At 45.2% G+C, this 25,692-nt stretch overlaps 1 protein-coding gene and 1 pseudogene across 1 annotated transcript in view; one reads left to right on the plus strand and one right to left on the minus strand.

Annotated features, from left to right (window-relative positions):
* Positions 1-25,692, minus strand: part of ITIH5 (inter-alpha-trypsin inhibitor heavy chain 5) — an 85,777-nt gene that overhangs the window by 27,021 nt on the left and 33,064 nt on the right. The window contains exons 6-7 of the mRNA XM_004014177.6: positions 12,218-12,387; positions 11,384-11,500 (exon numbers count right to left, since the gene is read on the minus strand). Of these exons, the coding sequence (XP_004014226.3) occupies positions 11,384-11,500; positions 12,218-12,387 (287 nt within the window). The remainder of the gene's footprint in view (positions 1-11,383; positions 11,501-12,217; positions 12,388-25,692) is intronic.
* LOC105616774 (dynein light chain 1, cytoplasmic-like) lies at positions 15,170-16,331 on the plus strand (annotated as a pseudogene).

Genomic DNA, 25,692 nt, shown 5'->3' on the forward strand with positions numbered 1-25,692 from the left:
CAAGGCAATAAATTGAGTGAGAAAGCCCATTTCTCCATAATGTATTCATGTCTATATCACTGTTTTCCAGAAAAATCTAGCAACAGATTGGTTTCAAAGAACCTCAAACATTAAAAAATATCACCCTACCGATGACAAAGTAAGCACAGTTCAAGAGGTTATACAGACTCATAAAGGAAAACATTGATTGCACAAAGCCTGGTGCCCACTGTCGCCTGTGTAATGAATGACTCCCAAAGTGAATCACATTATATAATTTATTTAAAAATAAAAAGTGAAACCTGTAATACAAGAAACATTAAACATCAAAAGGTGTCTATGTTCAATACAAGGAGCTGGTTGCAAAAAACAAAAACTATTTTTCTATTGGCCAAAGGGTTCGTTTTAGAGAAAAAGCAGAAATTCAGAAGCTTTCTTTACATCACTGGAAAATTGGGGCTAGAAGTCATCAGATCTTCCAATATTTTAAAAAAGTTTGCATGCACCCTTATAGAAGAAAGTGAAGAAGAACTTAAGAGCCTCTTGATGAAAGTGAAAGAGGAGAGTGAAAAAGCTGACTTAAAACTCAGCATTCAAAACATTAACATCATGGCATCCCGTCCCATCACTTCGTGGCAATTAGATGGGGAAACAATGGAAACAGTAACAGATTTGGGGGTGTGGGGCTCCAAAATCACTGTAGATTGTGACTGCAGCCATGAAATTAAAAGACACTTGCTTCATGAAAAAAAAGCTATGACCAACCTAGACAGCATATTAAAAAGCAGAGACATTACTTTCCCAACAAAGGTCCATCTAGTCAAAGCTATGGTTTTTCCAGTAGTCATGTATGGATGTCAGAGTTGGACTATAAAGAAAGCTGAGTGCCAAAGAATTGATGCTTTTGAACTGTGGTGTTGGAGAAGACTCTTGAGAGTCCCTTGGATGGCAAGATCAAACCAGTCAATCCTAAAGGAAATCAGTCCTGAATATTCATTGGAAGGACTGATGCTGAAGCTGAAACTTCAATACTTTGGCCACCTGATGCGATGAACTGATTCCTTAGAAAAGACCCTGATGCTGGGAAAGATTGAAGACGGGAGGAGAAGGGGAGGACAGAGGATGAGATGATTGGATTGTTGGATGTCCACCAACTCTATGGACATGAGTTTGAGCAGGCTCCGGGAGTTGGTGATGGACAGGGAGGCCTGTTGCTGCAGTCCATGGGGTTGCAAAGAGTCAGACACGACTGAGCGACTGAACTGAACTGAACTGTGCGTGTGTGTGTGCTAAGCTGCTTCAATTGTGTCCAGCTCTTTGCGATCCCATGGACTGTAACCTACCAGGCTCCTCTGTCCATGGGATTCTTCAGGCAAGAATACTGGAGTGGGTTGCCATGCCCTTCTCTGGGGGATCTTCCTGACCCAGGGATCGAACCTGTGTTTCTTACATCTTCTGCATTTGCAGGAGGGTTCTTTACCACTACTGCCACCTGGTAAGCCCTAAAACAGTTTGCTGCTGCTGCTGCTGCTAAGTCACTTCAGTCGTGTCCTACTGTGCAACCCCAGAGACGGCAGCCCACCAGGCTCCCCCATCCCTGGGATTCTCCAGGCAAGAACACTGGAGTGGGTTGCCATTTCCTTCTCCAGTGCATGAAGGTGAAAAGTGAAAGTGAAGTCGCTCAGTCGTGTCTGACTCCTAGCGACTCCATGGACTGCAGCCTACCAGGCTCCTCCATCCATGGGATTTTCCAGGCAAGAGTACTGGAGTGGGGTGCCATTGCCTTCTCCCCTTAAACAGTTTAGTAAAACTAAACATTAACTTGAAATTTCACCTAGAAGGAAATAGAAAGTAATAGTATTTCTTAGGTCTCTACACTGTTCAAACTGTCACAAAGAGCATTATTTTTGAAATTAAACAAAATCATAGGGCTCCTGTATTTTAAAACACATTATTATAAGCTATTATAATTTTATTTATTGTTTGAATTCTAATTTCAAATGCTCCTTCAATGCAGTACTGTGCTAGATTATAACTCTAGTTCTGATCACCCAATCTGTGCAAAACTAATATTAACTGGGTGCTGCTTCATAGTGAGAGAAAAGCACTGCTCTAGTACGAATTCAGATCTAAATGCCAGCATTGGGACTTTCCTGGCAGTGCAGGTTAAGACTGCACTTCCACTGCCAGGGACTCAGGTTCTATCCCTGGTCGGGGAAGTAGGATCCCACATGCTGCATGGAGAGTCCAAAACAAATAAATAAAATACTATAGATTTCAGTGGCACACACACAAAAATGCAAGTAATACTTTAGGACTGGTTCCAAAAGAGAATAATTTCTAACTAAATTTTGGCTAAATAAAAAAGTCTGAATATAGTTAGACATTAGAGCATCTTTTGCAATATAAACATAAGTATATTTTATTAGTCTTTGTGTTTGGATTAATGTTATTCTAACTAGAGAAGCAAAGTCTCTCTCATATGAAGGCTCTGGTTATTGTTACAATCTATCACCAAATGTTTTGACTTTGCTCTGACAAATGTACCAAGTATTTATCTAATAATGTCATGGAACATGTTTGTAAAAAGTTCTTTGCCAACAATGTTTCTTTGATTCTTTATCATGTATTAAGGACATCTATTTCTCTTGCTTGCACACACAGCTCTTCAGCATGGGAGGATCATGCAGGAAAATAGAGGGGCTTCCTTGGCGGTCTGGAGGTTAGGGGTCCACCTCTAACCTCCTTATTATAAAAATATTAAAAATATATTCTCCTGCTTTCACTGCAGGAGACATAGGTTCGTTCCCAACTAAGATCCCACATGCCGAGGGGTGGCCAAAACAAGAATGTTCTTGGTCTCCCTTCTTGCCCCATCCACTGAATTAATTTCTGAAAGACTCAATCACTCTCCCTTCCCCTAGGAAGCCCTGGTTGCCTCTGCTCCACCCTGAAAAATCTGACCAGCACCCCTGCTTCTCTGTGACCGGATCCTACATTCACTTCTATCACAGGGAGCACCTTGCTTACAGTTTCCTCCATGACTTGTTCTTTTTCTCTGGACCGCTTGGGAAAAAAGGTTCTGTCTTGCTTATCTTTGTATCCCCACAGCTTGTACCTCTCCCACAGTGCATAATCAACGTGACGTTCAATTTTGGAGAATTGAAAGTCCGGAGTCAAAGCCCAGATGCCAGCCTGGGCGAGTGTGGGGTCCTAAGCAAGAGAGTGAGGTGACTGTGACGTCAGGCCCAGGCAGCTCTTAGGAACTGCACCCCCTTTGCAGCTTCCAGCAGCCACCAAACAGCTGCAGTCCAACAATAACACTCGCAGGCACTCTGATAACCGCTTCCACATTTCTCATCTCAGTCAATCCTCTTTGACCAACAGAGGTTATCTCATTTTGACTTGTAGCCTAAACTTCTAGCCCTTTACAGAGAAAGGTGGCTGATGGCAATGCCCACTGGAGAAACTTAAGGGCAAGGTCAGGACACCAGGAAGGGCAAGTAAGGTTCTTGGTTATGGGAGGCCCATGCTTCCAGACGCCTTCTGCCAGGCCTGCACTCTGAACAGACAATGCAAGAGAACTCAAAGCTCTGTGTTGTTCATTTTCCCTTCCCACGATCACCACACAGTGCCTTCATTTAGAGATCCGCAAAACTCACTTTTATTTTTACCTGCGCTGGGTTCGCTGCTGTGCGTGGGCTTTCTCCAGCTGCAGCCAGAGGGGGCTGCTCTCTGGTTGAGGTGCACAGGCTGCTCGCTGCTGTGGCTTCTCCTGTTGCAGAGCACAGGCTCTAGAGCTTGGCTCAACAGTTGTGGCTCATGGGCTCAGTTGCTCCACAACATGTGGGTTCCTCCCCGACCAGGGATCGAACCCGTGTCCCCTGCATTGGCAGGCAGATTCTTTACCACTGAGCCACCAGGGAAATTCCCCTCAAAAGTTTTTAAACATGACCTCATTTGGCTCAATCTTCACCGTTTCAACATTTTTTTAAAATGTGCTCAGTTGTGTCCGACTCTTTGTGACCCATGGACTACAGCCCGCCAGGCTCCTCTATCCATGGGGATTCTCCAAGCCAGAATACTGGAGTGGATAGCTGTTCCCCTCTCCAGGGGATCCTCCCAACCCAGGGATCAAACCCAGGTCTATTGCATTGCTGGCGGATTCTTTACCAGCTGAGCCACGAGGGAAGCCCAAGAATACTGGAGTGGGTAGCCTATCCCTTCTCCAAGGGATCTTCCCAACCCAGGAATCGAACCAGGGTCTCCTACATTGCAGGTGGATTCTTTACCAGCTACCAGGGAAGCCCTTTTTTAAAAATGGGTACCTCCAAAGTATTTAAAATTTTCTTTATGATTTTGTTGAAGAGCAAAAAAATTTTTTGAAATGTCCAAGTTTTCATGAGTGGCCCAGGGTAAAAATATTTTGCCCTTTGTCCATCATTTCTTTTCTCATTTTTCTGAGTTTGAGCCAAAAGACACCAGATTCCCCTGCTGCCTTCTGTCCATGGCCCCAAGGCCCAGACTTTTGTTTTGCAATGTATTTCTAAGATGCATGCTTGCTAGAGGTACTGTTTGGACAAGGGCAGCTCAGGGGATGAGAATAAATAGTATTTATCAACTGAAACAGTATTTCTAGCCAGCACCAATTAGCCATCACTATAGGCCAGGAGCCCACCAGCCATGGCCTGGCAGCCAAATCCAGGCTGCTCCCTGCTTTTAATAAGTGTTGTTTTATGGGAACAGGACACACCCATGTCTTTGCACGTTGCAGCAGCCGCCTTTGTGCTACAACAGCAGGGTTGAGTCATCACGACAGAGACCTTTCAGGCTGCAAAGCTTAACATATTCACTGACCTGTCATTTTTTAGAAAATGTTTGCTGACCCCTGTCCTGGAAAACTGCAAAGAGGGAAGCTGGACACTGTGTTATGAACTGAAGCTATGCTTTCAGAGGCGGGAGGATCCAAACCTTATATCGTCCATTTTTCATCTGCAGGACAGCCACACAGTGCCTGCTCCTGAGGCTCTTCAAGGTTCTTAGACGAGATCTCCTCTGGCACGTGTGCTTGCCTCCCTCCTGTTCTGCAGCCCTGCCTGCATTTGTGCAGGGAGTTCTCTCTCCCAACCATGTCACCGGCGGTGCGCAGCATTCAAGAGATCTCCTCACTTGGCTTAAGAACAGGTACTATAGCGACTTCCCTGGTGGTCCAGTGGCTACGACTCTGTGCTCCCAATGCAGAGGGCTCCAGTTTGATCCCTGGTCAGGGAACTAGACCCCACATGCCGCAACTAAGAGTTCACACGCTGCAACTAAAGATTCCATGCACCGCAGCTAAGATTCAGCACAGCCAAATCAACAAATAAAAGGAACAGGTACAATAAAGAAAATAAACAGTGAGGACAGGGAACTACACTGGATAGCTCATAACACCCTTAAAGGCTAAAGAATCTGAGGAAAGGTATACACGTGCATATGTGCATTAGTGCACACACGTGTGCTCAGCAGCTAGTCGTGTCCAGCTCTTTGCAACCCCATGGGTTGTAGTTCACCAGGCTCTCTGTCCATGGGATTCTCCAGGCAAGATTCCTGGAGTGGGTTGCCATGCCCTTCTCCAGTGTACGTGTGGAGGTGTGCGTATAACTGAACTACTTTGCTGTACATCTGAAACTAACCCAACGTTGCAAATGAACTATAATTTATAAAAAGAAGAAAGGAAGAGAACAGGTAAAGCTTAAAAGCTTGAGAGCTGGTCTGAGGTTATATCTGATAATGCAGTGAAGAGCTTCAGAGTGGGGTGGACTGAGCTCGACTCGAGACTTTTCTACTTGAAACTTGATGTATTTCAGTGCACTATTATCACCTTTCTGCCCCTCACCATCTCATCTATGGAGCAGGGATAACCATGACGATTCCGCTGGCTGGCAGCTGAAATGAACAGATGTTTGCAAAACGCTTAGAGTGCTGGGTATGCGCTGGTCACTCAGGGGCTACAGCTACATGCCTTTAAAAGCTACATTTCATAATTTATGGGCTCGTGGGTTTTTCGGCAAAAATCATTAGCAGGTACAGTGCTAGGAGCTGGAAATGTGCACTTTAATGATCAAAACCAAGTTGGTTCCCAAATTCATGGAGCTCGTGGACTACGTGCCTGTAAGGTTACACATTCAGTTCAGTTCAGTTCAGTCGCTCAGTCGCAAATAGCACTTGGAAGCCCAATTTTGCACAGAGAAGTAGAAAGTGAGGTTTTGGAGGGTGAGGTAAGCCCACGAAGGAAGTGCAAATGAAATTCAGATGCTGGTTCTCTAATCCACTAGCTCACATTTGCCCTCATTTGAGTTTGAGAATTACAGATAAGAAACACTGTGCTTGAACTGGGAGATTGGGGTTGGTAGATGCAAGCTATTACATTTAGAATGGATAAGCAACAAGGTCCTACTGTATAGCACAGGGAACTATAGTCAATATCCTGTGATAAACCATGATGAAAAGATATAAGAAGGTCTGCATGTGTATAACCGAGCTGCTTTGCCGTAGAGCAGAGACTGGCACAACACTGTAAATCACCTATGCTTCAATACAAAAGGAATCCCTATGCTTGTTCTTTAGCCTCTAAAACTGTTGACTAAATTGAGCAGAAAAAGGATGCCAAGCTTCCAAAGCCACACTGGAGTTGAGGATTGGCACAGAATGGCACTGGTTACGGGAACAAACCCGGGAACAGGGCCGCAGAAAGTTGCATCACTGAAGACATCTGGAAACTGGTATATCAGCCACTGCTTGGCCACCAAGGCGGGTCCCTTAGCCAACAGCAAACGCTAGGGCAAAAGTGATAGAAATTATACTGAATGTCCCAAGTACTCAGTCGTGTCCGACTCTTTGAAACCCTGTGGACTGTAGCCCGCCAGGCTCCTCTGTCCGTGCGATTTCCCAGGCAAGAATACTGGAGTGGGTTGCCATTTCCTACCCCAGGGGATCTTCCCAATCCAATGATTGAACCTGCATCTTTTGCGTCTCCTGCACTACAGGTGGATTCTTTACCTGCTGAGCCATCGAGGAAATTATAGAGATTAGGGGAAAGAAAGAAAAGAATGTCTAGACCCTGTCAATGGAAACTGTATTTAACAGACATCTGTTAGCTGGGGGAAATTTCAATAACCTCAGATATGCAGATGACACCCCCACTCAATGGCAGAAAACAAAGAGGAAATAAAGTGCCTCTTGGTAAAAGTAAAAGAGGAGAGTGAAAAAGTTGGCTTAAAACTCAACATTCAAAAAACTAAGATCATGGCATCCAGTCCATCACTTCATGGCAAATAGATGGGGAAAAAAAGGAAACAGTGACAGATTTTATTTTCTTGGGCTGACGGTGACTGAAGCCATGAAATTAAGACTTGTTCCTTGGAAAAAAACCTATGACAAACCTGGGCAGCGTACTAAAAAGCAGAGACATCACTTAAAGGTCCATCTAGTCAAAGCTATGGTTTTCCAGTAGTCATGTATGGATATGAGAGTTGGACCATAAAGAAGGCTGAGCGCCAAAGAATTGATGCTTTCAAATTGTGGTGTTGGAGAAGACTCTTGAGAGTCCCTTGGACGGCAAGGAGATCAAACCAGTCAATCCTAAAGGAAATCAACCCTGAATATTCATTGGAAAGACTGATGCTGAAGGTGAAGTTTCAATACTTTGGCCACCTGATGCAAAGAACCGAGTCGTTGGAAAAGACCCTGATGCTGGGAAAGATTGAAGGCGGGAAGAGAAGGGGACAACAGAGGATGAGATGGTTGGATGGCATCACCGACTCAATGGATATGAGTTTGAGCAAGCTCTGGGAGCTGGTGATGGACAGGGAGGCCTGGCGTGCCATGGGGTCACAAAGAGTCAGAAGTGACTGAGAGGCTGAACAGCAAGAAGCCTTCACACTCCAAAGGACACATATGTTTGCCCCTGCTCACCATGTTTTTGTCTCTCTTCAGATCCCCTGTCTCACTAAGTTTTACAAACTCAAGCTGGGAGGCAGAAACCCTGCCTGACTCAGCAGAAGAGCAAGTGGAGAGAACACAGAGCCGAGCCCGGCATCGACGGCTGTAGCGTAGGCCGAAGCTGCCCCCAGGCTGGTGAAGTCCTGGCTTCCAGGCTCACATTCCTACCAGGATCAGGACAGAACCGGAAGATGCCAAACGCCCACAGCTTTGGTTGCTCCCGGGTACTGACAGACCCTTGGGTAAGAGCACATTTTCAGGGGACTTCCCAGATAGTCCAGTGGTAAAGAATCTGCCTTCCAATGTAGGGGATGCTGGTTCAACCCCTGCTCGGGGAACTAAGATCCCACATGCCATGGGGCAAGCAAAGCCCTGTGTCACAACTAAGATTTGATGCAACCAAATACATTTTTTTTAAAATTGAAAAAAAACCCCCACATTTTCAACTCAAATGATCCTTATAATTCCTTATAGATCAATTGTTCAAGAACTTACTCAGTAGCAACTATGTGCCTGAGATTCTGATAACTACAGTGAAACATCTCAGGCCCATCCCGAAAGGAGCCAAGAACATTTGGATAAGAACGCAAGAAAGACGCTTTGTGGTCTTCACAGCATTCAAGGGACCCATTCCAAATGTCTGGTGTTGCCAAGCCCATAGACACATCACCAAAGCCTTTTGCTTGGGGCAAATTTTCCTCTTCACCAGGGAACGTGATACTGTGTACAGACTCCACTGAGAGCCAGCTAAGCTGCTCACTCAGGGCTGTGGCCTTAGAGAAGCTGAGAGCTGCTTAAAGACTCAGTGGTTTTCAAAACCACTTAAGGTAGCCACAGGCTTTAGAAATTTCCTGGAGGCTTCTGACGTGTTTGGCTGGTCTAAGGCGGTTCTCCTTGGAAAGAGGCCATGCTGTGGTTTAAAAGCCAGCAAGACTGCAGGCCAGATGCTCAGCGCCTAGCAAGGAGTTTCCTGGAGTTTCCTACCCAGGAATGAAGCCCCACTGCAGTGTTCTTGCCTGGAAAATGCCATGGACAGAGGAGCCTGGTAGGCTACAGTCCACGGGGTGGCAAAGAGTCAGACACGACTTAGTGACTAAACAACACCGAATCCAAGAACGAAGGGAGAGGGGAGGATAACAAATAGGGTGACATCCATCCTTCCTCTGCTCTTGGCAAGGAAATCCCTCCTCCTGAGATGCAGCTTTTGCCATGGAGTCTTGAAACGTCAAGGCACTGACCTTGAAGGCACCTGCACGCCTATCACTGCACACGAGGAGGCTGCCTCATCACTGCGTTACTCGCCCTGAGACCCCATAGTATCTTGGTTTGATTCATGGCCTTCAGGGTCAGACCTGGCTTGAAAGCCTGGCCCTGCCATGTACTAGCTGTTATCTGCTCCTGCAAAGCGCCAGTCTCTCCATCAGTAAAATGGGGATGACAGCTAAATTATTATAAAGATTAAATATCCCTTAATTCAACAATCCATGTAATACCCTTAGCGAAACGCCTCAGCATACTGAAGATGCTCTAGGGACCTCCCTGGTGGTTCAGTGGAGGAGCATCTGCCTGCCAGTGCAGGGGACACAGCTGTGGTCCCTGCTCCGGGAAGGCAACCCATGCTGCAGAGCAACGGAGCCCACGGGCCACAGCTGCTGAGCCTGTGCTCTCCAACAAGAGGAGCCGCTGCAATGAGAAGCCCGCACACCACAGCAAAGAGCAGCCTGCATCACCGCAACTAGAGAAAGCCTGAGCGCAGCAACCAAGACCCAGCACAGGCAAGAAGAACAGGAGACGAAGGAGTTGGCAGGCCGATACAAGAACGCAGTGCTGAAGAACAACGAGAATCTGGCTTAGGGGGTATCCTCCTCTGATACCAGTTAGAAATTATACTTACCTATCCTTCAAAAAAAAAAAAAAAGGCTAAAGCAAATCCTTGCATCAGATTTTGGAATGTAGTTTTCACTATTTTGGGGTAGGGCAAAATCAGACATCATGGAAAAAAGATCAGTATGTTATACTGGAAATTCCTTGGTGGTCCAGTGGTTAAGACTCTGGGCTTCCAATTCAGGGGGCCCAGGTTCAATCTGCGGCTGGAGAACTAAGGTCTGAAGAACCATGCAACACACTGAAACAAAGTACATATATATACATACATGACACGTTACGAAAACGTGTGAACTAAACATTTACATATGAATGGCCAAAGTACCTACAACGCGATAACTGAGAGAAAATATCTGCAATGATTTACGAGCTAAGATCAAGTTCAAGTCTATGCGGAGGGGCACTTCAAGGGGAGAACAGGGGACACGGGGTCTCTAGGAGGTATGAGATGCTATTTTACTCATTAGACCACATATTTATTGTTAATTGATAAAAATGGATAATGAATTAAGAAAGAAAATCTAAGAGGCCTAATTTTTTGTTGAACGTTGAGATATTTGTTGGTATGGCAACCTGCAGTTCTTTCTGTTTTCCATTCTGTAAGTTGGAAATAGAAATGCAAATTTATGACATTTCCGATACCAGAGTAAGACAAGGAATAGCCTTTTCCTGTGGTTTTTGAAAAAAAAAAAAAGTAGATGGCTACATTTGGGTGATAACTTAACTTTTCAGCATAGATTACGTGTCCCCGTAATGTCCCCCATCCCTAGAATGCTAAGGTTCTTCCTAAGTACTGTGAGAATATGAGTCCTGAATTGTGCTGTGCTATACTTAGTCACTCAGTCGTGTCCAACTCTGTGAACCCATGGACTGTAGCCCACCAGGCTCCTCTGTCCATAGGGAATCTCCAGGTAAGAACACTGGAGTGGGTTGTCATGCCCTCCTCCAGGGGATCTTCCCAACCCAGGGATCGAACCCAGGTCTCCCACATTGCAGGTGAATTCTTTTACTGTCTGAGCCACCAGGAAGCTCAAGAATACTGGAATGGGTAGCCTATTCCTGGATCTTCCCGACCCAGGAATAGAACCGGGGTCTCCTGCATTGCAGGAGGATTCTTTACCAGCTAAGCTACCAGGGAGTCCTGAATTATTGAGAATCAAGTCTTTGGTTCTAACCACAGGCCAAGGGGCTGCCAATGACTTTATTCTCTTATTCTCAATGGATACCATCACTGAACAGAATTATTCCGTCCACAATGGTGCTCTTCAGTGGCCTCCTCATTGTATTCTTATCTCACTCACATTATCCCCCAGTTCCCCTTATTTCAAGGTGTTTCTGCAGCCCTCTGCTCTCCTAAAACCCCCATGCTGAAATGACAGTTCATGTCAGTGGCTTCCCTGAATCTGTTCAGGAATGTTCCCCGCAGGCAGGAACAGATGAATGGTAAAGCGGACATTTCACATCAGCTGAATCCTGTTCACTGAGAATATCACTATCCTCGACAAACGTGAAAGAGGAAAAAGTAGCCCAGACTCACCTGGCGGAGTTTGGTTCCCACCATGGAAGCACTGCTGTCAAGCACAAATACCACGTTCTTGGGTAAAGGCGGAAGGTCTTTGGGGGCAAAATAGTGCACAAAATAGCCGTCTAGAACCTGGTGGAGGGAAGAGAAAGTAAAATTGATAGTGCCCAGATTAGGTAGCAAAACAAACCAAAATGGAGATTCCATGGAACGTCTAAAAGTCACAGACAGCATGGAACAGGGCCTCGGGCCAGATGCCGCATCCAGAGCAGAGGCGTCTGTGGTCCTGACCCTCCAGCTACTTGCTAACTTAACTGGGATATGGGCAAAAGCATTCCTTAAAAATACATCGATTACACTGACTCCACTTGAATCATTCATCTCCTCTAGACCCTTGTCCCTTGAGAATCCTGCTTCCTGCATCATCTGTTTCTTTTCCTAAGCATCTTTCATGTTCCGACATAAAGACTGCCTAAATGCTGGATGCACATTAATACATTTTGATAATCCTACCCTGTCTCTGGAGAAATATGACCTACAGGAAATTGAGTCACGGGCCAGTTTCTCTAAATTAAAAAGATGAACTAAGTTCTAATTTCATCTAAAGCATCTCAGGGAAAATTAGGTTATAGGTTTCATTTGCCTCTAGATTACTGAAGCAGGAAATAGATATCCCCAGCCTCTAGCAAGGGAACATCACTGGTGGTCTCAGAGACACATTGGGGTTAAAACAGATTTCCTAAGAATCGGGAGTTCTCACTCTCTCAGGTGAGTACTGAAATCCCTGATTCTGGGTCTAACTAAAAGTGTCATGCGACTAATGAGAGACAGCAACAACAAACCCGTTACCTGGATGTCCCCAATGCTCTGTTCCCTACTGACATCATATCTAACGATGAAATCTCCCAAAATGCCATTCTGGGCGATCTTGGCTTGCTGGACCACACTAGGCTTAAAAACAACTTTGGCAAAAGTTTCATTTTGGTTGATAACAGTAGAAGGAGGTGGCCCAGAATCATCTGTAGGCAAGATAGAAACGTAACAAATGACTGAACACATAAATTTTTCTGAAAAGAAACAAGATCTATTTTGCATGGACACAGAAAGTTAGCCTTTATTTTATTTCAGGTTTGCATTTCAGATGAACTCCCAAAACTTTGTACTGGTAATAAATCTCAATGCATGAGATATGTTAGCTTGCATTTCATCTCTCTGTCTTCTTCTAAATCCTTTCTTGCAAGAATTTTAAAAACACACAAAAGGAGAGAAAATAGTAAAGTGAACTCTCATGGAACCATCATCTGACCCAACAATTATCAACATTTCACCAGTCTTATTTTATCTGTTTTTATGGATCCTCTCACCATGTGTTTTTAATCCTTTGAATGTGCCACATGGCATGTGGGATCTTGGTTTCCTGACCAGGGATGGAACCTGTACCCCCTGTATTGGCAACACAGAGTCATAAGTCAGTGGACTACCAGGGAAATCTCCCTCTCACCATTTTTGTTTTTGCTAGAATTTTAAAACAAATCTGAGGCATCATATTTCATCTATAAATGCTTCTTTGTGCATGAGTGCATTTGTGAAGTGCATAAATACTTCAGCCGTGTCCGACTCTTTGCGACCCAATGGACTGTAGCCCACCAGGCTCCTCTGTCCATGGGATTCTCCAGGCAAGAATACTGGAGTGGGTTGCCATTTCCTCCTCCAGGGGATCTTCCTGACCCAGGGACTGAACCCGCACCTCTTAAGTCTCCTGCATTGGCAGATGGGTTCTTTACCACGAGGGCCACCTGGGAAGCCCAAAATACTTCTTTATGTATCTCTACAAGAACTTTTTTCAGCGTAACCACAAAACTGGCATGACAAGTAACAAAATCAATGCTTTGTGCTTTAACATCATCAAATACTCAGCTTGTATTTAAAGTTTCCTGATTCTCTGGAAAATGTCCTAGAATGGCAGCTTTTTTTGACTCAGGATCATCACAAAGTCCCCACATCACATCTGACGATATTTCTCTCTTAATCCACAAATGTCCCCTCTCTCTACCCTTTTACTAATGCTACATATACATCTTGTGAAACGCCGGTTCTCTCTTCCATGGAGTTTCTCACATTCCGTATGTCATGATGGTTTTCCTGTCCTGTCTTTTGGTCCCCTGCTCTCCTGGTCCCCAAATATGGCTTGAACGTAGCGTCACAGGGAGCAGAAAACGTACCAATGCCCAGGCCAAGCGCTCATTTAACTGTTCTGGGACATAGTCGGGGGGTCGGGTCTTTTCAGTTCCCCCCGTGATCTAACGCTCAGTCAAGCTTGAGGCTCCCAGCTCAGTCCCCTGCACCTCCTTGTGTTCGGTGGGCAGAGCTAGAGGCGGGTTAGATTCAGGTTCAGTGCTGTGGACAAGAGTACTTCCTGGTGATGCTGAGTCCTTACTTCCTTATCCCATCAGGTAGTACGCGACATCTAGTTGTCTGCTTCTAGTTTCAGTAAGAAGGCGATGGCACCCCACTCCAGTGCTCTTGCCTGGAAAATCCCATGGACGGAGGAGCCTGGTGGGCTGCAGTCCCTGGGGTCGCTAGGGGTTGGACACGACTGAGCGACTTCACTTTCACTTTTCACTTTCACACATTGGAGAAGGAAATGGCAACCCACTGCAGTGTTCTTGCCTGGAGAATCCCAGGGACGGGGGAGCCTGATGGGCTGCCGTCTGTAGGGTCGCACAGGGTTGGACACGACTGAAGCGACTTAGCAGCAGCAGTTTCAGTAAGAGCGCTGGGCGGTTCTGATCACCCAGGAGGAAGTTCCTCATCAGTCTCTCCCTTAGCACATTTATCAGTCACTGATGATGTTTGTTCACTGTTTCATCAGAGTCGCAGAAGGGCGGTTTCTGAGGCTCTCACTCCTTCCACACGCAGCCCTTCCATAAGGAGCGCGTCTCCTCCGTCAGTCATTTGGTTCTCATAATGTGCTGCTTGTCCAGAAGGTTTATGACTCTAAAAAAACATCACCCAAAGCCTTCCCCAGCACGAAACTTAGGATGTAAATTAAAATTCCAGAAAGAGGAAGAGATAAATGATTTTTTTTCTGTGATTTAAGTAAAATGAGTGAGATGATATATATATTAAGCAAAGAACAAGCTCATTTACTCCTGACTTTCATGTCCTTCAGTAAGACACACTACGGAGAATTATTTCACAGACTACCCACCTCTGTAAATCCAATCAATACTGTGTCTATATGTTGAGCAACTAGCTTTTTGAGATTTGCATGCATTATGAAGAATAGGAAAATGAGGAATTCCTAAACATCAGTATGTGGAGACTTTTAACCCAGATACTGAATCAAAAGCTGGCTTGAAATTGCTGCAAAGCATCAGATTCTCTTTTTAAATCTATTCAAGTTGATACCATGGAGTAAGCTGACCAACAATTTTCCATCCTTAATTAGCAAAACAAAAAAGGAAATGAGGCATCATTTGCCCATGGTAATTTGTGTCTAAGAATAAACTTCCTCCTGCTAAGGGCTTATTAGACAAAAGTCAAAGGAACTTTAAACATTTCCCTCACCAAAAGAGACAATTAATTTTAAGAGACCATTTAGGTGTAACCTTAACAGGAACCACAAGGCAGAACTGATTCTTCTATTATTTATACTTACCAAGGGCAGGAATTTCAGGACTGACTAGAGAGGTAGCAAACAGGGAAGTCTGTTCTTGCAGAAAGTCAGTTGTAGGTAAGAGAATACCTCCAACAGACCTGCTCACGTGAAAAAGGTACTGGGAAAACCTCCAGGGGACCATGAAGAGTGCCAGCCTGTGCTCTCTAGAGTCGTCTCTCACTGATGATTACTGCTCAGGCACTAAGAGTGAGAGGTATGAAAATACCCCAGCTAAGGACTTGAGATCACAGGTGAGTCACAAGGACCTGCGCTTGAAACTGGGTCCACCTGTTATCTATGAGATTCGGGGCAGGTTACTGAGCCCTAGTTATCTCATCTGTAAAATGGATTAGTGGTCTACCAAACACACTCTTGGGAGAAGGCAATGGCACCCCACTCCAGTACTCTTGCCTGGAAAATCCCATGGATGGAGGAGCCTAGTGGGCTGCAGTCCACTGGGTCGCTAAGAGTCGGACATGACTAAGCGACGTCACTTTCACTTTTCACTTTTCACTTTCATGCATTGGAGAAGGAAATGGCAGCCAACTCCAGTGTTCTTGCCTGGAGAATCTCAGGGACGGCGGAGCCTGGTGGGCTGCCGTCTATGGGGTCGCACAGAGTCGGACATGACTGGAGCAACTTGGCAGGCAGCAGACACACTCTTGACATGGTTGTGATGTGATGTACTTAGCACCATTCTGATTCATGGGGAGCAATCATGCTTGCTAATGTTATCATCAACCAGAAACAGGTACAAAATAGAAGTGCCGGTGAATTAGACGTGAAGCAATACATCGTGTCAAACTTGGGACACTCTATGCGAGGAAGAGGAAAGAACTGCTGCTGGCAACATGGTTGAATCAGAGTCATTCTGAGTGAAAACATAAGATACAGAAGAAAGTAGTCACTATTTCCATTTACACGAAGCTCCGGAGCAGGCAAAACTCACAGCAATCGAAAGAGCGTACTGGGGCCCCTCTCCACGGGTGTGAGCCTCGCCAACCCCTCCCGCAGGAGACTGTTGCAGCCGGCCAGCCCCTGCTTCTTGGTGACCCAAAGGCTGTGATCAAGAATGCTGCTATGTCAGAGGAGATGCGACAGGACTCAGTGGGGTGTGCTACTCAGGCACTGGGTAATATAATATGCAGAAGGGCATCGCGGCCCGTGTTAAGGAGTGTGGCAAGAAGCACAACCCCACCCAGCGCTGCATCGTGGGGAGGAACAAGTCAAGTGACACATGACGCCAAACACTCCATGCACTTCTCCCCGGGCCAAGCGCCCGTTCTGTCCAAATCTGGTTAAAAGCATGGACCATGCCACACACCCAGCGATCCATCCAAAAAGCAGGACTGCAGCCTCAACTCCGAATTCCAGAGACTGAAGTCTTCAGCCTTGCCTAAGGGAACCCCTCCACCTTTGAACCTTTATTGTGTTTTGTAGAGGGCATTCTCTGTACTAGGTTGCTGTGATTACAAAGCAATGAGCAAAACAGCTTACATCTGTATTTATTTTCTATTTCACACCTGTCTGCCCCATGTTTTTTCTTTTCAAAATCCATTCCTTTAAAGAAAGAAATCTGTTGGAGAAAAAAAAAGAAAGAGCATACTGTTTCCTTTGGGGAGGGTAAACACTGACCAGGAAAGAGGATAAAGGGACATTTTGGGGTGCTGAAAATACAGCTTGACTTGAAAGTAACTGCTGGGTGTGTGTGTATATATATATGTATATATGTAAAACTTCCTTAAGCTACACACATAAGGTTTATATACTTGATTGTATGCATACCCCTATTTTTTAAAAAATTTAAACTTGTTGAAAGTTGCATAGCACAAGAGCCTGAATAAGTAACTCCCAGGATGGAACATAGTATTATTTGTCAAGTGGACCTCTGTCTTAGGTAAATCTTTTTCTGTGGGCATTTATACATTCACGGTAATACTTGGTGGCATTACACAGTGTAATAGCTGGCAGAACCAGGTCCAGGGACAGAGGTCCAGGGAAACAATTTCTTGTGCAGCGTCCCTAAGTATGCATGCTCAGTTGTATCCGACTTTGTAAGCCCATGGACTGTAGCCGCCAGACTCCTCAGTCCATGGAATTTTCCAGGCAAGAATACTGGAGTGAGCTGCCATTTCCTTCTCCAGGGAATCTTCCTGACCAGGGATCTGAAACTAGGTCTCCTGCACTGCAGGCAGTCTGCGGCTTGGCAGGCAGATTCTTTACCAACTGAGCCACCAGGGAAGCCCTCCGTGCCCCTCAGCTCTGAGAAAGGTGTCCTGTTGGCAGAGGTACTTTCACACTCGTCTCTCTAGCAGTGCTCCAGCAAGCCCCAGATGAGTTCATCATCCGCCAGGTGACACAGACCAGCTCTACTGTGGCTTTGGACCAGCAGCCATCACCTGGGAACTTGCTAGAAACACAAGTTCTTGGGCTCGTCCCAGAAACCTGGAGTCAGAAACGCTGCAGGTGGGACCCAGGGGTCCGTGTTTTCACAAGGCTTCCCAGGTGATTCTGGTTCCTGCACAGACAATGGCAGTGTGCCTTTGACGTATATGAGTGGGCGGCACTAGATTCTCTCTAACCTTCCAAGTTGACACAAAAGAGATTTTACTCTCTTTACACTGTCAAGGGGAACAAGCCAGTCAACCCTAAAGGAAACCAAACCTGAATACTCACTGGAAGGACCAATGTTGAAGCTGAAGCTCCAATACTTTGGCCACCTGATACAAAGAGCCAACTCATTAGAAAAGACCCTGATGCTGGGAAACACTGAAGGCAGAAGAAGGGGGCGACAGAGGATGAGATAGCTAGATGGCATCACTGACTCGATGCACATGAGTTTGAGCAAGCTCCAGGAGACGTGAAGGACAGGGAAGCCTGGCATGCACAGTCCATGGGGTGGCAAAGAGTCGGACACGACCGAACAACGCTGTCAGGACATACCTACCATTTCATGTTCCAAGTCTTTCTTGTTGAAATGGTCTTTACAATTACCCTGAATTAATACCATTCATAGTTGAATGAAAGCACCAAGGATTAAAAAGTATAATTTCTCTCTTCATAATCAATTTGACTAGCCTCTTTGATATAAGCCATGAGAAAGGATAGTGTATTATTATTTTAGTTTCCTACTGACCTCTGATGTTTGCTGTGCGTGATGAAAATTCATGAGATTCCTCTAAATGGGCTTCTTTTATGTGCTCAAAGAGTGGGTTGATTCCCAACCGGGTTGTTCACCAAGAAGCCCAGTTCCTGAGGTTGACCTCCACCCACTAAGTATCAGACAGTCAATGTGACTCAAAGAATTTTCCACTACCTATCAAAAAAAAAAAATAAATAAAGGTCCACTGGGAAAAATTCCAGAGAAGTATTTCTAGAACATAAAATCCTCTTTTTATTAGAGAAAGAAAAAAAAATCAATGAGGCTGCCCCTAATGACTGACCAAGATCGAAAAGCAGAATAGTACTATTTAGCTTTTCTTGCGTGTGAACAGGGGTCCTGCTGCCTGCTGCAAAATCGGAAGCACAATGAGCTAATTTATTAGCAGGGCCCTCAGCAGTCACGGGATGTGTCCTAAACATAATGAAGAGTGCAAGGGAACAGGTTGGGAGCAGACCAAGAGAATGAGAATCTGACCTACTTTTCTAAGGAGAACCCACATATCCTGGCTTGCCCTGCTTCACACCCACTTGGTCAGGGCTAGCAGTGAACTTCATGATTCCTCTGAATTGGAGGAAGCTGTGTCTTTTCATGCCATCTCCCTGTTTTCACCCAAGCAAGAGTGGTCTCCTGCAAGATGACCTTCACGGGCACAGGACTGCCTCTAGGGCAACCCCTGAAGATGCACCGACTGGTCTGTCTCCACCCACTCTGCCCTGCTTCTCAGATCATCAGCATCCCCACAAGGCCTTCTTCCTGTCTGAAGTCCCATATTTTTTAACTGGAAAATACGTGTTTTTTAGAACCCATACAATATCAAGGGAAGTGGGCTCCAGGGTTTGATAAGACTCAAAAGACTGACTTAACATCTCTGAGCCTTAGTTCCATGTCTTTTAAATCCACATCATAGAATCATGGTCAGAATTAAATGACATCACATATAAAAGGAACTAAGGATGGTGCTGTTGCTAAATCGTGTCAGACTCTTTGCGACCCCCTGGACTGTAGCCTGCCAGGCTCCTCTGTCCATGGGGTTTCCCAGGCAAGAATACTGGAGTGAGTTGCCATTCCCTTCTCCAGGGGATCTTCCTGACTCACAGATCGAGCCCGTGGCTCCTGCATTGCGGGTGAATTCTTTACTGTCTGAGCCACCAAGGAAGTCTCACCAGACACACAATAAATGCTCAATACGTACTAGCCCCCAGCTTCCTTCCCTCAAGAAGCACCTTGTTATTCTGTCTAGGATGAAAGGCAACTCATGAGAAAACAAAGACAATTTGTTAACATATAGTTTACATTTTCCAGTAAGTAGCAGGTTTCTCTGTACCACTGAAAACTTAGTAAAAACAAATATTCATTATTGGGAGGGAAAAAAGGCACATCGTGTAAAACATTCATAACAGGGAATCCAACAATGTCTGGCTCAGTTGGTAAAGAATCTGCCTGCAATGCAGGAGACCCTGGGTTCGATTCCTGGGTCAGGAAGATCCCCTGGAGAAGGGATAGGCTTCCCACTCCAGTATTCTTGGGCTTCCCTTGTGGCTCAGCTGGTAAAGAATCTGCCTGCAATGCGGGAGATCTGGGTTTGACCCCTGGGTTGGAAAGATCCTCTGGAGAAGAGAAAAGCCGCCCACTCCAGTATTCTGGCCTGGAAAATTCCATGGACACAGACACGACTGAGCGACCTTCACTTTCACTTCACATACAGGGAACAACTCTTCCTCAAGAGTTCCCTGAAATTATATACAGAATTTGGCATGAAACCGTACATGCATACTTTTCTCTGGACAGATGTCTGTAGCTTTCGCCAGATTCTCCAAGGAGCCTCTTAAGGTTAAGAACCACACACACAAGTGCTATGAAGAACTCCTATCCTTGGGACTTCCCTGGCGGTCCAGGGACAAAGACTCCCAATGCATGGGGCCTGGGGTTCGCGTCCTGGTTGGGGAACTGGATCCCACATGCTACAGCTAATAGTCTGAGAGCTGCAGCTAAAGCTTCCATGTGCCACAACTAAAACCTAGCACAGCCACATAAACAAATAAATAATTTTTAAAAATTCCTATTTTCCCCATCGATTCTATCTTGTATGATAAGACATTGTTTATTTTGCATAAAGGGTGAAAAGTACAGGATGTTATTTACAGACAAACATTCCCCTCCTAGACAACCACATGGGGGGAAAGGAAAGCCAGTTGCTATGTACAGTGTCTAAAGGTGAAAGAATTTAAGAGCAAAGAACCACAGTCAAGGTCATCAGCTGAACGCTACTCCCCTTTCGGTCAACTGATGGGGGATTTCCTGGCCTCTGTTTCCTGTGGGCCTTGGGTTTGCCCACTGTCAGGGAAAAGCAGCCAACACCTGGTGATTTTACAAAAGCATTTCCAAACACTGTCTCATTTCCCCTTGGAAAAGAGGTTAAACTGCCTGTGTTTGTTTATGTCACCTGCTCACCTGGGCTCCAGTGGGGAGATTTCTTCAACAGAGGGAATGAATAATTGGGCAACTACCCTCCTGTCATCGACAAAAAGACAAATTCAGGCCAATCGACAGAGTGTTAACGGAAAAAGTGATGGGGATATAATTACACCATGGCGACTATGGTTAATAATACAGTAGTGCATATTTAAGAGTTGCTAAGGGAGCCGATCTTAAAAGTTCTCATCTCACACACACACACACATTCTGTAACTGTGTATGGTGAGGGATGTCACCTAGGTTCACTGCGATCATCATTTTGCGTCATATACAAATATCAAATCAGACACAGAAAACAAACTTATGGTTACCGAAAAGGAAAGGGGAGAGGGATAAATCAGGCGTCTGAGATGAACACATATACTATAAAATGGGGTGTCTCCGATGGCTCAACAGTAAAGAATTTGCTTGCAATGCAGGAGATGTGAGTTTGATCCCTGGTTCAGGAAGCTTCCCCTGGAGGAGGAAATAGCAACCCACTCCAGTATTCTTGCCTGGGAAATCCCACAGACAGAGGAGCCTGGCAGGCTGCAGTCCAGAGGGTTACAAAAGAGTTGAATGCAACTTAATGACTAAATAGAAACAATATATAAATAATAAATCATCAAAAAGGATCTCTATACTTAATATTCTATAATAAACTATATGGAAAAAAATCTGGAAAAGAACATGTGTGCGTGCTAAGTCACTTCAGTCACGTCCGACTCTTTGTGACCCCGTGGACCGGAGCCCGCCAGGCTTCTCTGTCCATGGCAGGAATACCGGAGTGGGTTGCCATGTCCTCCTCCAGGGGATCTTCCCGACTCGGGGATCAAGCCCGTATCTCCTACGGTTCCCGCATGACAGGTGGATTCTTTACCACTGAGCCACGGGGCAAGTCCCTGAGAAAGGACAGATATGCGTATATGTAAACTGAATCACTCTGTCGTACACCTGAAACTAACACAGGTGCAAGTCAAATACATGTCAATTAAAGAAAAACACTGTTGTCAATTGTTAAAAACTGCCCACTCTAAGTTCTCCCAGGGCAGTGACGATGGCGGTGGACATCTGTAGCACAGAGCAGGAACACGGTGAGGACTCCCTGTGAGCTCTTGGAACGTTTAACGTGGACATGGCTCAACAGGTCGGCACATACTCGGGCAGGTGGACGGAGGGACCCTTCAAGAGGGTCATCTTGGAAGTGTTTTGATGGGTGTGGCAGTGCTCTAGCTGAAACAGGGCACATGCTTCCACCTCTGGTTTCAGTCACACCTGTGGCAGACAGCGCCATTTGCCTGGACAACATCCCACCTCGTTTAGCAAACTAACACAGCGGGGAAAAGGAAGAAGCAGAGTGAGGTTTCCTGAAGAAGAGGAGGATGCTCACCAGTATTAAGTGAAAGAGAGAAGGTCACCCTCCTGGGTGGCTCCGAGCCATCCTGTTCACAGCCGACCCCCACCCAGCTACAGCCGACAACCAAACAGACGAGACAGTATGGGTCCCCTCCTATTAGCATTAAAAACAAAACAAAACAGATCCTTCTGTGGAGCCAAATGATTCATACGTCAGTGATTTCTGCACTGAACAATGTTGGAAACCCTCGCATAACAGCCAGATTGCTTCCTGGCAAAGGTGCAGAGGCCACGCGGGGCCATACCCTTCCAGCTGCAGCCTGGAGACTGGGTCCCGGGGAGGGACACACACCAGCGGGGAACCGGAGCTGGGGGTGAACCGTTAGTCACAATGCAGCCTTTAATAGCGCAGGGTGGCCAGATTCAGCGAAGAAAAAGGATGCCCTGTCACATCTGAATTTCAGATACACCAGCAGTGACTTTCTAGGATAAGCATATCTCAGATACTGTATGGGACACATTGTTTACCTAGAGTTTCAAATTTAAACCCAGCATCCCCTCTTTCATCTGACAATTCTGGAAAAGGGAGGGATCTACATTCTTGTAACGAGTCTTCTGGAACCAAACTCTGCCTCCGAATCCCTCCTTCACAACAGAATAAGAGCCACACCCAAGATCTGGAGAACTTAACCAACTTAAACCAGGAAGGGGGCAACAGAGGATGAGGTGGTTGGATGGCATCACTGACTCAAGGAACATGAGTTTGAGCAATCTCCAAGAGGTGGTGAAGGACAGAGAAGCTTGGCATGCTACATACAGTCAGTCCAGGGGGTTGCAAAGAGTCGGACACAACTTAGCAACTGAGCAACAACAAACCAGGAAGGTGTTGAAAACTCAGTGGCATCTTCATGGCTAACAGTTATTTATTCTTAAATTCTTTTAACAAATACTTACTGAGCACCCATTCTATGGCAGGCACCATGCTAGGTGCCTCCATTTCAATCCTGAGAGCCATCACAGCAAACGGCAGGGTCAGGAGGTTAACAGACCAAACAAAGGGAAAGAAAAATTTGATTTTTAAACAGATTCAACCAACTCCTCACTGGTGTCTACGGATACACAAGACACTGTAGACACATACAAGTCTAGCCGACAGTCAAAGGTGACTTGAGCTTGCAGGACTCAAGACTGGTCATTAATTTATCCTCAAAGACCCCGCCAGAGTCAACAATCTCATCTTCCAACATCAAAGGTAATGAAACTGTATTTTGAGTGGTTCTTTTCTTTCTAATGACGCTTTCTTGGTTCTTAGAATTATTTTATGGGAAGCTGACCTAGGAGTGATACAATTAAAAAGCAAGCTGTAGGCTGAGTTCCTGGGCAGGTAAAGGATAAAGAGCACACACTGCTTGCAGAGCACTCGGTGGGGGCTGGGAGTGGGGGTGGGGGGGCTTGGGTATGGGTTCTAAAAACCTAAAGCATCATTTTTTTTTCCCCAGAAAAGATACAAGTGAACTTACATACAAACCAGAAATATACCCACAGACATGGAAAACAAATTCAGGGTTACCAAAGGGGGAAAGGTGGGGTAAGAAGACATAAAGGAAGAAATAAATTAGAAGTCTGGGATTAACATATACTACTATATACGGGCTTCCCTGGTGGCTCAGACAGTAAAAAACTTGCCAGCAATACAGGAGACCCCAGTTTGATCCCTGGGCCAGGAAGATCTCCTGGAGAAGGGAATGGCAACCCATTCCAGTGTTATTTCCTGGAGAATTCAATGGACAGAGGAGCCTGGCTGGCTAAAGTCCGTGGGGTCGCAAAGAGTCAGACACGACTGAGCGGCTAAGCTCACACAGTACATAAGGGAAAAGGGTCTGAAAAAATAGATACACGTGTGCGTGTAACTGAGTCACTTCATTGTGCACCGGAGTGACACAACGTGGTAAATTAACCATACTCCAACTTTTTTAAATGGTTAAAAATTAATGAATAACAGTAATTCATCTAAAAAAGCTGCTTCTATAGGTCAGGATCCTAACAGAGTTCATGTCCATACATTCTGCTGGGAGGCCCAAAGTAAGGCTCCTAACATTTACCAACTGTCAAAACCACCTGGGGTGCTTTGAAAAATGCAGCTGTCTGAAGAGAGACAGAAAGTGGATTAGTGGTTGCCTGGGGCTGAGGTTGGAACAGGGAGTGACTGCAAAGAGGCACAAACATCTTTTCGGGGTGATAGGAATGTTCTAAACTTGGATTGGGCTGATGGTTGCGCAACTTTGCAAGTGTACAAAAACCACTGAGTTACAAGACTTAAAATGAGTCAATCTTATGCTCAGCCTCAATAAAACTGCTTTTTTAAAAGAGCAAAGAACAGGACTTCCCTGGTGGTCCAGTGGTTAAGAATTTGCCTGCCAATGCAGGGAACAAGGGTGCAATCTCTGGTCTGGGAAGATCCCACATGCCCCGGAACGACTAAGCTGGTGAGCCGCAGCTATTGCAAACCGCATGCCTAAAGCCCATGCTCCACAACAAGAGAAGCCACAGCAACGAGAAACCCGGACACCACCACTAGACCCCATTCACCACAACCAGAGAAAGCCAAACACAGCCATGAAGGTTTAGCAAAGCCAAAAGTAAATAAGCAAAAATTTTAAAAAGAAATAGGCAAAGAATATAAAGGATAGACTATGCAAGTCACAGAGCCACATCTGTTTAGTGGTAGGAAAAATTCTGAGCATTATTCTCGAGCATTACAAATAAATAACTTAAAAGCATTCATAAAATTTTCAGTTTCTCGTAGAATAGACTCAGAATATCACACCTCAAAATACAGTTATCAAGGCCTCAACCCGGGTAAATTCTAATTCAAGTGTTTGAGTGAGGATTCAGTCATCTGTTTTTTTTTTTTTTTTTTTTAACCTCTCCAGGAGACTCTAGGGTATAGCCAGATTTGAGCATCACTGATATAAAGCTAAAGGAGGTGAAAAAGGCAAGGTACCTTATTTCTAATATTGTTTATCTCATTTTATTTTACTCTGAGCCATCAGGGATCTGATCATAAAAGAAAATTTTATGGCTCCAACTAGTTTTTTGTTTTGCTTTGTTTTTTTGGTGTTTTTTTTTTTTTTTTTAATCATGGAAAGGGCAGTGATTCAGGTGCCATAGGACCACAAGAAGTTTGAGATTTTAACCTAGAGAGTGAAGTAAACAGCTTTAAACCAATCACATAGGTGGAATATTTATCCAGGTTATAACTTAAGATCGTCAGACATCCAGGGATGTTCCAGAAAAGAATTAATTTGAAATACTCCTGTTCCATTGAGCCTCCAAATCATCAAGTTACTGAGAGAGCAGGAAGCAGGGTGACGGGAGACAGAGAGAGTGTGGTCTTGCACGGAACACCAATTTGTAACCTGTTAGAGTTTGAACCACACACACAAGTTAACTGCTTTAATAATCCAGAAAGTAGAATCCAGAAAGTAGACTTGCAAATTACATCTCACAGCATTGGCTTTCACACTGAGACAAAGTTCATTCATTTATGGTTCAATAGCCATGGGCCCAACACATCAGACAGGGAAACTGAGGCAAAAGTAGGTTCCACAGCTTTTAGGCTTTTTCTTCTTTTTATGGACCTAGGGGGAGACATGGAATCTGAATTCACACCCTAAGTATTTTACAAAA

This window comes from Ovis aries, chromosome 13, assembly GCF_016772045.2.
Source record: "Ovis aries strain OAR_USU_Benz2616 breed Rambouillet chromosome 13, ARS-UI_Ramb_v3.0, whole genome shotgun sequence".
NCBI classification, from domain to species: domain Eukaryota; kingdom Metazoa; phylum Chordata; class Mammalia; order Artiodactyla; family Bovidae; genus Ovis; species Ovis aries.